This window comes from Cryptosporidium muris, genomic scaffold, assembly GCF_000006515.1.
Source record: "Cryptosporidium muris RN66 scf_1106632354001 genomic scaffold, whole genome shotgun sequence".
Taxonomy (NCBI): Eukaryota; Apicomplexa; class Conoidasida; order Eucoccidiorida; family Cryptosporidiidae; genus Cryptosporidium; species Cryptosporidium muris.
This window is the reverse complement of record NW_002196578.1, coordinates 166,376-181,092: the sequence shown is the minus strand read 5'-3', so window position 1 is coordinate 181,092 and position 14,717 is coordinate 166,376. Positions and strand designations below refer to the sequence as shown.

The 14,717-nt window shown below is 28.3% G+C and overlaps 11 protein-coding genes across 11 annotated transcripts, besides 11 other annotated features; 7 read left to right on the top strand and 4 right to left on the bottom strand.

Moving 5' to 3' along the window:
- Window positions 1-224: 224 nt before the first annotated feature.
- CMU_005860 (DnaJ domain-containing protein) lies at window positions 225-1,496 on the top strand (the record flags this gene model as incomplete). Its single annotated transcript, XM_002141976.1, has 1 exon — window positions 225-1,496. The coding sequence occupies one exon, from the start codon at window positions 225-227 to the stop codon at window positions 1,494-1,496; it is 1,272 nt and encodes a 423-aa protein (XP_002142012.1).
- A 535-nt stretch (window positions 1,497-2,031) lies between these two features.
- Window positions 2,032-2,454, top strand: CMU_005850 (uncharacterized protein; the record flags this gene model as incomplete). Its single annotated transcript, XM_002141975.1, has 1 exon — window positions 2,032-2,454. The coding sequence occupies one exon, from the start codon at window positions 2,032-2,034 to the stop codon at window positions 2,452-2,454; it is 423 nt and encodes a 140-aa protein (XP_002142011.1).
- Window positions 2,446-2,482: a sequence feature (AT_rich).
- Window positions 2,483-2,546: 64 nt separating this feature from the next.
- Window positions 2,547-3,500, bottom strand: CMU_005840 (CRAL/TRIO domain-containing protein; the record flags this gene model as incomplete). Its single annotated transcript, XM_002141974.1, has 1 exon — window positions 2,547-3,500. The coding sequence occupies one exon, from the start codon at window positions 3,498-3,500 to the stop codon at window positions 2,547-2,549; it is 954 nt and encodes a 317-aa protein (XP_002142010.1).
- Window positions 3,501-3,564: 64 nt separating this feature from the next.
- Window positions 3,565-3,605: a sequence feature (AT_rich).
- Window positions 3,606-3,798: 193 nt separating this feature from the next.
- On the bottom strand, window positions 3,799-5,522 carry CMU_005830 (uncharacterized protein; the record flags this gene model as incomplete). The annotated part of the gene is made up of 2 exons (XM_002141973.1): window positions 3,799-4,272; window positions 4,638-5,522. The coding sequence occupies 2 exons, from the start codon at window positions 5,520-5,522 to the stop codon at window positions 3,799-3,801; spliced, it is 1,359 nt and encodes a 452-aa protein (XP_002142009.1).
- Window positions 4,295-4,338: a sequence feature (AT_rich).
- A 461-nt stretch (window positions 5,523-5,983) lies between the features above and the next one.
- Window positions 5,984-7,417, top strand: CMU_005820 (uncharacterized protein; the record flags this gene model as incomplete). Its single annotated transcript, XM_002141972.1, has 1 exon — window positions 5,984-7,417. The coding sequence occupies one exon, from the start codon at window positions 5,984-5,986 to the stop codon at window positions 7,415-7,417; it is 1,434 nt and encodes a 477-aa protein (XP_002142008.1).
- Window positions 6,782-6,802: a sequence feature (AT_rich).
- A 185-nt stretch (window positions 7,418-7,602) lies between the features above and the next one.
- On the top strand, window positions 7,603-8,002 carry CMU_005810 (uncharacterized protein; the record flags this gene model as incomplete). Its single annotated transcript, XM_002141971.1, has 2 exons — window positions 7,603-7,886; window positions 7,945-8,002. The coding sequence occupies 2 exons, from the start codon at window positions 7,603-7,605 to the stop codon at window positions 8,000-8,002; spliced, it is 342 nt and encodes a 113-aa protein (XP_002142007.1).
- Window positions 7,895-7,922: a sequence feature (AT_rich).
- A 51-nt stretch (window positions 8,003-8,053) lies between the features above and the next one.
- On the bottom strand, window positions 8,054-8,692 carry CMU_005800 (uncharacterized protein; the record flags this gene model as incomplete). Its single annotated transcript, XM_002141970.1, has 1 exon — window positions 8,054-8,692. The coding sequence occupies one exon, from the start codon at window positions 8,690-8,692 to the stop codon at window positions 8,054-8,056; it is 639 nt and encodes a 212-aa protein (XP_002142006.1).
- A 233-nt stretch (window positions 8,693-8,925) lies between these two features.
- CMU_005790 (ubiquitin-conjugating enzyme family protein) lies at window positions 8,926-9,867 on the top strand (the record flags this gene model as incomplete). The annotated part of the gene is made up of 1 exon (XM_002141969.1): window positions 8,926-9,867. One exon carries the CDS (start codon window positions 8,926-8,928, stop codon window positions 9,865-9,867), a length of 942 nt encoding a protein of 313 aa, XP_002142005.1.
- Window positions 9,790-9,842: a sequence feature (AT_rich).
- Window positions 9,868-9,886: 19 nt separating the features above from the next.
- Window positions 9,887-9,931: a sequence feature (AT_rich).
- A 63-nt stretch (window positions 9,932-9,994) lies between these two features.
- On the top strand, window positions 9,995-10,645 carry CMU_005780 (uncharacterized protein; the record flags this gene model as incomplete). Its single annotated transcript, XM_002141968.1, has 1 exon — window positions 9,995-10,645. One exon carries the CDS (start codon window positions 9,995-9,997, stop codon window positions 10,643-10,645), a length of 651 nt encoding a protein of 216 aa, XP_002142004.1.
- Window positions 10,269-10,291: a sequence feature (AT_rich).
- A 42-nt stretch (window positions 10,646-10,687) lies between the features above and the next one.
- Window positions 10,688-10,724: a sequence feature (AT_rich).
- A 201-nt stretch (window positions 10,725-10,925) lies between these two features.
- Window positions 10,926-10,949: a sequence feature (AT_rich).
- Window positions 10,950-11,067: 118 nt separating this feature from the next.
- Window positions 11,068-12,793, top strand: CMU_005770 (uncharacterized protein; the record flags this gene model as incomplete). The annotated part of the gene is made up of 2 exons (XM_002141967.1): window positions 11,068-12,630; window positions 12,764-12,793. The coding sequence occupies 2 exons, from the start codon at window positions 11,068-11,070 to the stop codon at window positions 12,791-12,793; spliced, it is 1,593 nt and encodes a 530-aa protein (XP_002142003.1).
- A 162-nt stretch (window positions 12,794-12,955) lies between these two features.
- On the bottom strand, window positions 12,956-14,545 carry CMU_005760 (patatin-like phospholipase family protein; the record flags this gene model as incomplete). The annotated part of the gene is made up of 1 exon (XM_002141966.1): window positions 12,956-14,545. The coding sequence occupies one exon, from the start codon at window positions 14,543-14,545 to the stop codon at window positions 12,956-12,958; it is 1,590 nt and encodes a 529-aa protein (XP_002142002.1).
- Window positions 14,259-14,282: a sequence feature (AT_rich).
- Window positions 14,546-14,717: the final 172 nt, after the last annotated feature.

The window sequence follows — 14,717 nt, the reverse complement described above, 5'->3', positions numbered from 1 at the left end:
ATACCGGTACTTTAGGTCTGTTGTATAAATATAATGTACTTAAAAAGTATCGACACGTGCTGAGTAGAGAGGGGGGGGGTTAGATGGAGGGTAGGCAAGTGAAGTTTTATTCTGATCAGACTGTTGCAATATAATTCTCTTTTTTCACTAAAGAAAAAAATTATATAGTAAAGGTTATATCTTAGAAGTATAAGGACTTTTTAGGATTTTTAATATATATAAGAATGTTTTTCTCATCTATGCCTTTCGATATGGGTGGAGGATTTGATGGTAGAATGGGTCGTGCGTCTCGGGATGTGGATAATAAAAAGTTATACGAAACACTTGAAATAAGTCAAGATGCAACTTTAAGTGAAATTAAGAAGGCATATCGTCGTTTAGCAATAAAACATCATCCAGATAAGGGAGGTGACCAGGAAAAATTTAAGGAAATAAGTCGAGCATATGAAATATTAAGTGATCCTGAGAAAAGAAAAATATATGATGAATATGGTGAGGAGGGTTTAGAAGGAGGGGGAGGAGGTTCAGATCCTGTGGATTTGTTTGATGTTATTTTTGGGGGTGGACGTAGATCTGGTGGAGGTCGTGGAGGCAAAAGACGTGGTGAAGATATTGTGACTCACCTGAAAGTTACACTAGAGCAAATATATAATGGCTCAGTAAGAAAGATGGCTATTAATAAAGATACAATTTGTGATGAATGTGAAGGTGTAGGAGGTCCAAAGGATGCAATTCAATATTGTGAATTATGCCAAGGACAAGGTATTAGAGTTCAAATTAGGCAGATTGGACCAATGGTCCAACAAACTCAATCACCATGTACTACTTGTAAAGGAACTGGTAAGATTATCCCGGCTTCTAAACAGTGTAAAAAGTGCAACGGTAGTGGTTCTGTAAAAGAGCGAAAAGTTTTGGAAGTAAATATAGATAAGGGTATACCAAATCATCATAAAGTTACTTTCCATGGAGAGGCAGATGAGAAACAAGGTGAGGTACCGGGAGATGTGGTGTTTGTCTTAGATGAACAAGAGCATTCAACTTTTAAGAGAAGAGGAGGTGATCTATTTATGGAGAAGAATATAACATTGGTGGAGGCATTAACGGGTTATACTTTTACAGTTACACACTTAGATGGTAGAAAGTTACTAGTGAAGTCTAACCCTGGAGATATTGCTAAACCTGGTGATATTAAATGTATAAATGGAGAAGGTATGCCTACATATAAGAATCCATTTGTAAAGGGTCACTTGTTTTTGGTTATTAACATCACATTTCCAGATAGCTTGAATAAAAAAGCACAAGATACATTAAAATCAATTCTACCAGCCCCTCAACCTTTAAATGTTTCAGAAAATGATCCAAATATTGAGATTCACTATACTACAAACACGAAACCTTCAGAAGTAAAAGATAGGATGCAGAAAGAAGCTTATCAAGAAGATGAAGATGAAGGTCATCATAGTGGTACAGAGAGAGTTGCTTGTAGGCAGCAATAATTTGACAAGTTAATATTTACTAAACAAATTAATTAGCTTTATTTCAAGCAATAATAAATAGGGAATATTGAAAATCTTATTCTTGCATCTAGAATATCAAAGTTAGAGAGATGTATTGAAAATAAATATCTAAACTAGGAAATTTCACACCATAGTGTACTCTCAATAGAAATCAATGCAAAGACCTTGTATTACTAATTGTATCATTTTATTTAAACTTTTCTTCTTAGTAACATTAATGTATATCACAACCTATGTACTACTTAAATTCCAAGTAATACTTTAACATATATTATTGTGAATACGTCAGGTGTCATAATATATCTTGACTTTATTGTATATATACCTACAATTAGTTCTATTAATGTTTGACTTCAGAAATTTTACCACACTTTTAAGCTGTGCATCGATATTCACAGTGCCGCCTATTACTTCAATTAGTGGGTATTATTTAGAACAGTGGTAGAGCGCCGGCGCTTTAGAGGGAATTTTCCTTAACTGAACTACTTTATTTAAGAAAACTTCAAGGTAGGTTATGAGTGGTAAGGAATATTATAAAAACCTTTTTAATAATAATAAGAATGACATCTCTAATAGCTTATCCGAGGAAATAGATCACAAATATGATGATGAAGATAATCTAGATACAGACTGGACCAATAGTAATAATAATGGGGTAAATCCTAACTATCCAGATGTACATACATCCTCACTAAATATATTGGAATCTACGGTTAGTCAATTAAAGAATATAGGATATGGCATTCAATCCGAGGTTAGGCTACATCTAGATATGCTTGGTGATATGAATAATAGTATGGGCTCCACTGGTAGACGTATTAAAATAACACAGAGAGTACTTAATAGATTAACTGAGATGGCTAGTACCACTACTCTTTGTTTAATTGCAATGGTATTATTTATTCTACTTATATTGCAGTGGGTGATCTTATTTTAAATAGAAATATATTATATCATTTTATTTTGTTAGATATTAGATATCAAGGACCAAACTAAATATTTAATTTAGGTTTAACTAAAAACAATATATTAGTTAAAAGGAGCTGGTGGTAATACTGGTTCCGAAAATAAAGTGACATTAGGTGCATCCCCTCCATATTTCTTTTCAAGTTGATTTGGATGGATATATTTTAGAAGGTCATTCTTGTATTCAGATGTGAAGAGGCTAATCTTTTCTCTTGTAGATTGGGGTAATACAAGACTAATTGCTTGCCATAATCCCCAAAATACAATTGGGGAATTTATAAATGTCATTTGAGCTAAATATCCACGGTAATTTCTTTGTAAGTTAATCGCAATATCCTTTAATAGTGAAATAGGAGCATTATAAAAGGAGACATCTTCCAAATCCATGATAACTCGCCATTGTTCTATCTTATTCCACACTAACATTTTCATAATTATAAATTCAAACCAATGATAAACCATATGTAGAATATCATCGGGTTCTTGACCATCTAAAAATGCTTTAGCTCTAAATATAATTATAGGGCGCATGAATCTATCACGGCCATGAATATAACAATAACCAGTTTCTAGAAGTTTCTGTAATTTATGACAATCCTCAATAGTACGAAAGTGTTGTCTCCAACGTACATGGCGTTTGATGTCATCCCATGCTTTAACAAAGTCATATTCATTACCTTGTAGATAGCGTAGTAATAAATGTTTATCATTAAATGCAGTGTTCCTTAGAGATACATGTCGATTTTTCAAGTATGCTAACATTTCAGTGACTTTTTGCTCTTCATAGTTATCTAGTTCAAGATCTCCAAATACATATCGCATTCCTGTTTCTCCTTGACCATATTTAATGGCTTCAATTGGTGGATTGTAGTATACTGCTTCTTCAGGTCTATATTTAGTTATATCCAAATCTCTTTCTGCCCCATTTCTATATTTAGATAATTTATCCTCTTTCATATGATGTCCATGAGAATTTGGTACTCCTCTAGTAGGAGACATAATTGGTGAATAGGCCATTTATAATATAAAGGTAATCTTATACGATTTATTCTACCTTATTTCCCTTACTATACAAAGACACTAATATATATTTATATTATAATTAAGTCAAAATTTAATAAACTTCTCTAATTATTTGGTTTTAAAGTTCAACAATTATAAATATTATCTGCAGAAAATGAGGTTGCAACTAAGGTGTAACTCCCCTCCAAATATAAGCGCTTAATATTGCTTAATATTTAGATCTATTTAAAAAATATGAGGTAATATTTAAGGCTATCAATGACTTAATATACTATAAAACCTGCAATGTAATCTAAGAAACTAAAAGTCCACTCATTAAACAATTCACAAATTCTTCATCATTTGCACCTGGTAAATAGCTAATGTTGGGATTGATAGGTATGGCTGTCATAAAATTCTCTAGCTTTTTAATAGGTACATAACGGATTTTACGTCCTTTTGATGCTCTCCTATCAACATCATTAACTTTTCTTGTCCCCCTATTATAAATTGAAGATATATTTAGTGAATTTTTCATATTCATATCTGTCTTGTTAGAAACAACATCCTTTAATAGTGTTACAAAAAAGTCCGTATCATCAAATATATCTTGTACTAAAGTTTCTAAAATATTACTAAAATTCCCATTCCTTATGATATCAGATCCTATAAAATTTGCTGTAGATAGATTTGGATGACATTTCTGAATAAGGCGATTTTTATCAGTTAAGTTGTGACGTAACTGGACAGATATAGGCTGATCAAGAGCTCTAAAATTCCTTTGAACCTAAATAAAGTGAGGACAAAAGTTAAATATTAAATGAAATAGAAGTAAAAATAAATAATATAATATCCCTATTATTAAAATAAGAATAAATGTCAGACAAGCGTAACACCAATAAGTTACATATTAAACCAATTAGCTGACTTTACTTATCTGTTGTAAAATTGTGAGTACCACAAAAATTATTTCTTTATTACCAAAGATACATCAACTATTTCAAAAAAAATTATAATTGAAACAGATTATACCACAATTAGTATTACTAGTTGAAATATAATCGAAGTTTTTGGTTTAATCAAATCACGCTTACTATCTGTAAAGTTCTCTTAAATTAATAAAAGAACTTTAATCATTGTTTATACACTTACCTCTATCTGAGTACTTTTTTTCCATTCATCAGCAATATCTAAACACCATTTTAAAGTTTTTCTAGGAAGTACATCATACTTCCTCCAAAATCCATCATCATATCTTTCTCTCTTATTCTTATTAATATTTAACTCTGGTTCTTCACCAGATTTATTTGATAATAAATCATCATCTAACCATAATTCATTTTCATTTAGAGTTCCACATAATAAAAAATCTAATATTGTACTATTTGAATTACACATTGACTCCTGCAACTTATGTATATCTACTAGTAGATTTACCAAGTCTCTATATGTTTCGGTTAATAGATCTCGATCTCCATTAATATATGATAGTATTGGAAATGGAGGAAGTTGATTAGTTGCATTAAGAATATTCTGCATAAATATACGTAAACCTAAAAGTTGTGTCCAAATGAATTGCTGATTTTTCACATGTTTACCTTTCTCTATTGTACTTTGTAGCTTTTCTTTAACACTATCCTTATCAACAAGTGAGAATTCACTAGCTTCCTTACTTAAAGCTTCAAATTTTCTACATATTTCATCACTTAATTTGAAATTTTGAGAGCCATCTATTTTGCTAGTATTATCTTCTGTATTGATTAAATGATTATCATAGTGATTATATATTTCATCAATTTCTTTCAAATCTTTTGCTTTGTAAAATTCACTAGAACTTGTTTTATCACCATGATATTTCTGTGGTAAAGCAATTTTAGCTCTAAATAGTAATCTTCCACTTTCATTTACATATAATGTATCATCAGTAGCTAAATTATCACATGAAGAGTTTATCAGGTCAGTCTCAGAATTCAAGTCATCAGAATCACCACAAAATTCTTCATCAGACAGAACTAATGAATATTTAGGTTTATCCATCGTCAACTCTTGATTATTTCTTCTATTGGGAATAATAAAATAAGTAGATACCGGTACCCTTTTATTCAAATGAGGCGCCGGCGCTACATGTACTTTAAAGATAAAGGTTTCGGGCTGATATTACTTTTAAATATATATTAAAGTAGAATTCTCTTCTTAATCTGTGCACTAACCCAGTTTATATTGTATTTAACATTATACATATTATTAAATATTGCTTTAGTACATTAAATACTGCTTTAATAGAAATATTAGGAGATGAGACTAATTCTTATATAATATTTAATAACTCATTTAAAATATATCTCAAATTTTAATACTTGATATCCCTAATATTATATAATTTAGACCTTAGTATGTATATATATAGGTAAAGGTGATATTTAACACCTTAATAAGCTTAAATTTAGGCGGACCATTGATATATATGTGGGTCAAATTAAATGATCTTATATATATAAATGTCGATACAATATCATCCACAATACTCTTCCCAACTAAAAGATGGTTGGTTTTTAATTCAATTAGAAAAGGAATGTGAAGATTTTGTAGAAGCTGGTAATATACTTTGGTTAAAAGGTGGAACTGGAAAGGGTTCTCCAACTGTACTTTGTACAGAAGATGAAACATTCATTATGAGAAGAGATAAATGCAGTAATCTAAGTTACATAGCTCTTCAACTTACTCATGATAATTTGGATAATACAAATAGTGAAAATCTAAATAACACTGAAGATATAAACATTATTGGACAAACCCAAAGTGTTATAGGACTAATAAAATCACCTCCTTTATTAAACAGAATAGATGAAATATTTAGAGAATATTCAAATAAAGAAAGCTCTTATCCTAATCCTAAAACACTTAATGAAATATTTCTTAGAACACAATCTAGTATCAAAGAATTAATTAATTATTTGCTTAAGTATGACACTATGGTATTTTGCGACTCAAAAGGGCTTTGGTATCCTATAGATGATTCTATCCTTATGTTTTTTGCTGATTCTATTCTAATATATGGTGCAGCAAAGAAAGTGAAATTTTCTAATTTAACATTACATGAATGTGGAATTTTACTTACTGAACAACTTAATATTCAAGAAAATCTTGAACTTAAAAATTATAAAACAGATGAAGAAAATGAAAATAATAGATTATATTGGTATATAAGGAAAATATTACAATACCCTCTGTCAATCTTAATGGTTTTAAAACATTTTCTATTCATTCCTGAAAATGACAATATATGTGCCAATTTCTTAAATATTAAAATATTAAATGAAAGTACTATACTTAAACAACCTCTTACAGACTTTATGGATTTATCAGGTATTAAAGATTTAAAAGTTAATCTTTCTTCAAAACAAATACAACGGACTTTAGCACTCCATATTCTTAAAGCTAATAAAATACTTAAAATTGATGAGTATATTAAACAATTTGAAGATATGATTGTATCCTATATACCTATGGAAATTAATGAATTGGAATTTCACAATTTAACTTTAGATACAAAAGCTGTGGGAGATTCAAATATATCAAAGTCAGATACTACAAATCTATTTTATGGTTTCCCTAATTTAGAATATCACCCATCAAATCCAGGTATTAGATTTGATATTTTAGCTGGAAGTGCTTATTATAATGATATTAATGATTCTATTATATATTGCCCTCATTATACATTACCTAATCATCCAAGGAAACGTCTTGCAAAACTATTTCAACTTAAAAAGTTTTGGCATATATCTGAAATAACACCTTATTTACAACCAATAATTTATACTAATTCTAAAGTGGAATCACTTTGTCTTCAGCATTGTTCAATATGTGAAATTATGTATAATAATGTTGCACTCAGATACTTCTATAATAGAAATTTGCCAATAGATTAAGTTATTGGCGCTATGCTGCAGATATCTAATAAATCGATACCTGTATTGAGACTTGGGACTGCACACACATCTTTTCTGAATACAGAAATAAGACAGATGTAATTCTAAAATTACATATCTTAAGATTATTTTTAGAAAGAGATATTTTCCTTTAATTATATATTGCAGTTTTATACTGTAAAAATATGCAAAGTAAATCTAATCATTGTGAAATTATGCAAGCATGTGTATCAACTTTATTTTTACTATTACTGACATTAGATAATTGTATGGGGTTTAAAGCCAGTAGTACTAGTTTAATTGAAAACATTGCATCTAATAAAGAGATTAAGGTTGGAAATACTGATAATAATGTTGCAGGCTATTTTGAGCCGAAAGTATTATATATAACATTACCAATAATAATTGGATTGATGATATTAATTGCACTATTAGCAGAATGTTTTGGGGATGGATTTGAATTTCGAAGGTAAGTTCATTTAAATATCTAAATTATTAATATTTTGCAAATATCATGAATTTTGTAGGAGAAGGGATTCTTTATTACCAGAAATAGTTAAACGAAAGAAGAGAGCTTCAATATAAGTCAAATAACTAAAAAAAGACTATTAATCAAAATATTATTATAGATCTCATTTAAGTGCGGTTAGTTATAAAAGATCTGATAGAATCTCTTACTAAATTAAAGCTTTGTTTTGATTCGAAAATATCGCCAAATGGGGATAACTGGAAGTAGTTTAGACATCCTTGAATTTGTTCAATATCTTGACTACTTAATATTGAGATAAATTCTAAAATTCTTTTTTGTATTTTAAAGTCGCATATTATTGATTCATACCATTCATCAAGAAAGATTTGTAAATTATCTAGTGATATTTTAGATTCAGATCCAATTATAGGAGAGAACCAATCTAAATTATTAGAAAATTCACTCAAATTTATATTACTTATACAATTTTTAGTTAAAATTAAGTCTTCTGTAATTCCCTGCAATTCATTTATATTTTCCATTATATTTTGCATAATTTGATTGATTTCAGTACTTTTAATATTCCTTTTTGCCTGATCAAAATATACTGGGTTTACTAGGAGTATTGAGTTCATAAGGAAGTTTTTCTGAGTAATATATAACTTATTAACCTTGACTTTTGAGTAATTTTGTACATTATTTGATAAATTTTTGCGTACTTTTTTCCATTTCTCAATTAATCTTAAAATATTAATAAGATGTGTATAATAATATCTTCTTAGTATATTATTAGAGTTAGTTTTCATCCTAAAAATTTGCTACATTATTTTTTGTATAGATTGAATTTGTTTTAAAAAAATTTAATATACTACAGACCTATTAGTTTGTCGTTATATTTATTTTTAGAGTGAAGTTTATAGGTATTAAAGTAATAACATAAGTAGTAACATAGTTTATATTAGCGGCTATTTTATCTCAGGTATAACTACTAGTTACAACTTAATAAATTTTAAAATAAGTTTGTTTCTGAGAAAAAAGGATGCATCAAGTAGTAACTCGTGGATCAAGCAATACTACACCTAATATTGGTACTGCACAGAATATTAGTCGTATATTGCGTGAATATAGGGAAATTCAGAAAGACCCTAGTCCTTACTGGTGCGCATATCCAATATGTATGGATGAACCTTATGAATGGCATTTTACTATTAAAGGTCCAACGTCTAGTGATTTTGAGGGTGGTATATATCATGGACGCATTATTTTGCCCCAATCTTATCCCTTTAGCCCACCTTCTATTATGTTGTTAACACAAAATGGACGCTTTGAAATAGGTAAGAAGATATGTTTAAGTGCTAGTAATTATCATCCAGAGTTGTGGCAACCAGCATGGGGAATTAGAACAATGTTAGATGCACTACATGCTTTTTTTCCGACTCCAGGTGAAGGTGCAGTTCATTCATTAGATTGGAGTTCAGAAATAAGGACGAAATTGGCTAAAGATAGCGTGAAATGGTATTGCAATACTTGTAAGGAAACAAATAAAGAAATATCTGAACGATTATGTATGGTAGATACTAATATATCTAGTTCCTTATCAAATCCACTGATTGATCACTTTATGAATTCAATTAAAAATGTTAATGTAACTGAAGATGAAACTATAAACTGTACAAAAGATACAAAAAATCTTAGTGAAGAAAATGATTTAGGATGCTCTACTAATAATGAAATAGAAAAAAAAAGTGAAGAGGAAGTTTTAAGAGATAATCACCCACCAAAAAGTAATATTCCAACCCATAGATTGCCTCCATCGACTAGTCAAAATTTTATTTCTTGGAATTCAATTCTATTAAGAAAACCATCTAATATACATGAATTTTTGCTTTTCATAATGGACCTGTTAATATTTATTTTATTTGTAAGTATTATTGTTTGTTTAATAAAATTTATTTTGCAGTCGACTATAAGTCTGTTGTGATTTTTAAATATACAAGATCTTTAAATTTTGTTATTATTTTATCTTATTTTCTATTAATTATTATCCAATAAAACTAACAAGATACAATTAGACTGAAATGTATTGGAAGCACTATTTTATTTTATTTATGTGGGTTATAAATTCATATAGTAATGAACAGAAGAGTGAAGTGATGTTAAATACATCGAACTGTGTAAATTTTATTCATTTGGTATATTCTCATCCTAAAAGAAATTCACTAAATTTTCTTAATAATAAATTGTGTATATTATATATGAAGTATTTTTTCTTATTCAAACGGTTAATATACATGAGAAATAGGCCCTATAGGCATTATGATCCTCCCTATTCTTATTACAATAATAAACTGAATAGATTTTACTCAAAGATACTGAAGATTGAAAATAAAATAATATTAATAAAAGGTAATAGGGAAAAAAAGAGTTGCAATTACCCAATAGAAGATGATATAACTTTTATAAGTCCTAGATCTTTAATAAATCGTGATAAAGAGGAGATTAAAATGATAATTGGTCAAACTAAAAATATTATCTCCAAGTATAAAGCTACAATTATGAAGTTAAGACATGAATTTAATGACTGTTATTATTGTAGAAGAAGAGATCTAAGAAATTGCTGTAATTGCCTTTATATGGAACTTCGAAGAGATTACATTGAATTTTTAATACAGGAATTATCTTTGGATTTGAAGGAAATGGAAAATATCAAATTTGGTAAATCTCCTAAATCTAAGTATAGAACATTGTCTTGTAAATAATTGAAACTAGATATTATATCATTTCTGTATGAATTTTAGAAGATAAAATATTTATAACTTAATATTTTAAGAATATTAAGTGTTTAGAATAAAATCTTTAAAGTGAATTTGCATGCACAGTTGTTATCCGTCTCACGTCTCGCTTCAGACCTGTTACCGGTGTAAGTATAACTGTCTCATATAATACTGAGCTTGGCATGTAAGATAAAGAAACCCTTGTCTAGAAGAGTACCTCTACTTTTAATAAAAAATTATTTTCTCATCTTCTTTTACGTAAGTCATTTTAATTATAATATATTTATTAGTCTAAATAAAACTAAGGAACTACCTCCTATAGTAGATAACCTAACTCTTTATTCAAACTTGAAGAGCTAATTATTTGAAGCTATTCAAATTATATATTTTAAGGGAACGAATAGCAGATGTTGAAAGATGATTTTATAAAAGTTAGGGATGCTTTTTTTCAATGGTTAGACAATTCAGGCTCTATCGGCAAGGTAGGACATGATAAATCACTAAGTTATGAATCTGAGATTCTTCAAAAGTCAATAATACCTCTTATAAATACTTTATTTAAAAAATTGCAACATATATATATGGATTTAGTTGAATCTTGCACTACTCTTGATAAGAAAGGAACAGTTATTATATCTGAAGAAGTCAGAAATAAGTATACATTAACCAAACAAACTTTAATTTATACAACTAGACTAGTTATGATTATATTCTCTCAATATAATACAAACTATAAATGTGTTAGATACCTACCACTTAAGTTGACTCATGAGCTTCTTAATTGTCCAATGCTAAAAGATAGTATTACTTTCCGAATTGACTTACTTACCTTACAGAAAAACGAAATTTTGATTGATTCCCTACTTGAAGAGCTTATAAATATACCATCTAGTATAACTTTCAAATGTTTTCAAGCTCGTAAGAAAGTAACTAAAGAATTATCTAATATTACACATCCATTATTACCTCTAATGGCTAACTTAGATTCTGAAACTTATTTTACTGGGTTATCAAATAATGAAGAATCTATAGCAATTGCTCTTTTTAAAGTTAAAAATCTTGTATGCAATTTATCCAGACCTATAGTAGCTTGGGAATCTATATACAATTGGTGGACAAAGTACTACTTGGAGATATTTGAAAATATTATCAATTTCCCTGCTGAAGAACTTATCAATTTACAAGTTTTTAAAATATCTTACCAACTAAATAATACATCTTACAATATATTATTAAAAAATGTTTGTAAAATATTTCAATTAAACAGTATTTTTGATAAAGAAGCATGGATCTGGTCTAGTATATGTTTTGCAACTGGTTTTTTATTGTTTGAAGAGTCAATAATAGATGAAAGGATAAAATTTAATTTTAAGAAACCTAATTTGTCTAATGAATCAATAAGTATAGGCTTAAAATTCTGTATCTTATCTCATATTTTGGATATAAACAATTTTAGACCCACATATTGTGTTGCTCTGTTCTATCTTAGAGATTTACACTCAACAAATATAATAAATAGCTATGAATGGATACAACGAACTTTATCTATTAATATATGCTGTAATGATGCATGGATACTTAGTGCTCTGTTATGGACTTGTCAAGAGGTGAGAAAATCACAAGCACCTTTAGAAGTGGCAGTTACTCTTTTAAAAAATTCAAAATCAAATTTAATTAATGTTCCTATACATTTTCTTTGCATAGGGTATCAAATATACCAATTAATTTATCATAATTCATTTAATGAGGAATTAGTTTGTATTATTATTTCTAATATAGAAGAACTAAAACTTCTCTTTACTCAAATTGATGGATTGTGGTATCAAAACAAAAATCTACCATTAATTCTACATCCTACAATTTTTTGGATACAAATAGCAGTCTGGTGTATTGAAATAAGAAAGTATATGTCTAATTCTACTCATATATGCTATGAAATTATTCAGTTTTGTCTAGAAACAATATTTAAAGTTCATCAGTACTATTTAAGTACTTATTCAAGCATGGGTGAATTTGAAATAAATAACAGCACTAATATTAAAATAAGATGGTATCTAAGATTTCTAAATGAAACTTTGAATCTTTTTCACTCAACTTACAAAGACCAAACCTCTACTGAAAATTCTAATTTAATATACGAGAATTTTCAAAATAAAAACTTAAAATATATTTTACAATTGCAATCTTTAAAAGTCAAAGATGAAAATAATATTAGTTATAATCCCAAGACTCCCTTTGACTTAAATATTATAGATTGGAAAAGTTTATTATCCTCTACCTCCTTTCTTTTTGAGGTTACATGATAAATATATCTGTTACAGTACCACTATTAAATAATTTATTATTGAATGAACAGTTATCTATTTGAGAAAAATTGGCATTCCATCCAGTTTTTAATCCAGTTCTCAACATATTGAATACTCCAGTAATATTATTCCCATCAAAAGCACTATTTGGGAACATCTCATATTCCTCTACAGTTGGGGCTATATAATATCGAACATTTATATCTGGAAATCTACACAGTACATTTTTAAGAAGTCTTATACCCCTAACTTGAGAATGTAAAATAGCAAAACTTCTATATATAATATTTTTAAATGATGGAAATTCTGAATTCTCACTTTTTTCTGTTTGTATTTCAAAATCATCTGGGTAAGTTTCAATAGCATCAATAACTATATCACTTTGTTTTTTAGCTAAACCAAGATTATAACAAGCTTTTATAGAGTCTAATATATTCATATTCATTACAATACCACCATCCATATAAAATGACCCATTAATTTGTACTGGTGAAAATGCACCTGGAACAGATGTTGAAGCCCATGTTGCATTTATTAAATCTTGAATAGAGTGACTACTTGAATTCCAAGATATAAATTGACCATCTTCATATCTAACAGCTGAAACTACAACTTCTCGACGTCTTATTTTAAAGTCATTTTTCAAAAAATCTGGTGTTTTATTTGAAAACTCTTTAAGAGATTCAATATTATTTATACTATCCTTAAAATGTTCATAATATTTATGTTCAATATAAGTTTTATTTTCATAAGGAGGTATTAAATGACCAAATCTATTGCTAAGATAATCTTTAAGTGCATAATTATTGCAAATGGAATTTCTCAATTTCTTCTTTGAATTTATCATAGTACTTACATAATGAGACAAGTATTTCATTATATTTTTCCATATTGGAAGGGTACAATCAGAAAGGAAATCTTGCCTGACATTTGCCCACATATCCCATAAACTTGTAATATAGTTTAATTCATCTCCTGGTTCATAAAATAAACTTGCTAATGATAGAATAGCTCCTACTGATACACCCCCAACTACGTCCCAACGGAGAGTTTTATTATAAAATTCCATATGTTTTCCTAACAAACCTCTTAATACACCAGTTTGCCAAGCTCCTCTATTTGCACCTCCAGAGAGTAATAGTATATAACAAATATTTTCTTCAGGATCAATAAAAAACTTTGGAGGTGGTTCTGCTTTGCATAAAGGAGTAGATATAATTGAATCTTTAAATAATAATGTTTCATTTACATCCCCAGTATTTGATACAAATGTTATATTAGACAATTTCTTCATTTTATTTAATAATATATTTTTAGAAGTTGAACTTTTTCCTCTAAAGTTTGTAGCATTATTCTTGATATCTTCTATATTAATAAGTGAGATATTTGAATCTTCAATATTATATAAATCTCCAGAAAATGTTAAATTTCTTTTTCCTGAACCAAATATTGTGTTATTAACTTCAATACTTCCAAAATTATCAGTCATATTATTGGTAATATCCAATGAATCGCTATAATTACATTTTAAAAAGAAGTTAATCAAAATTGCAATCCTTAAATTTTTAAAAGATACCATTGAGTTTAAGCTTTTATACTTAGTCAATTTCAGAGACAATTTAATTGAGAAGCTTAAGCTCCGAAATGACAAATCTTTTTCTTTTTTTTTCTTGTGTGTAACTCTTTATACCGGTCTATATATCGCCTATATATTGTAAGATTCCGCTTTTTGTATTAATCCTTTTATTTCG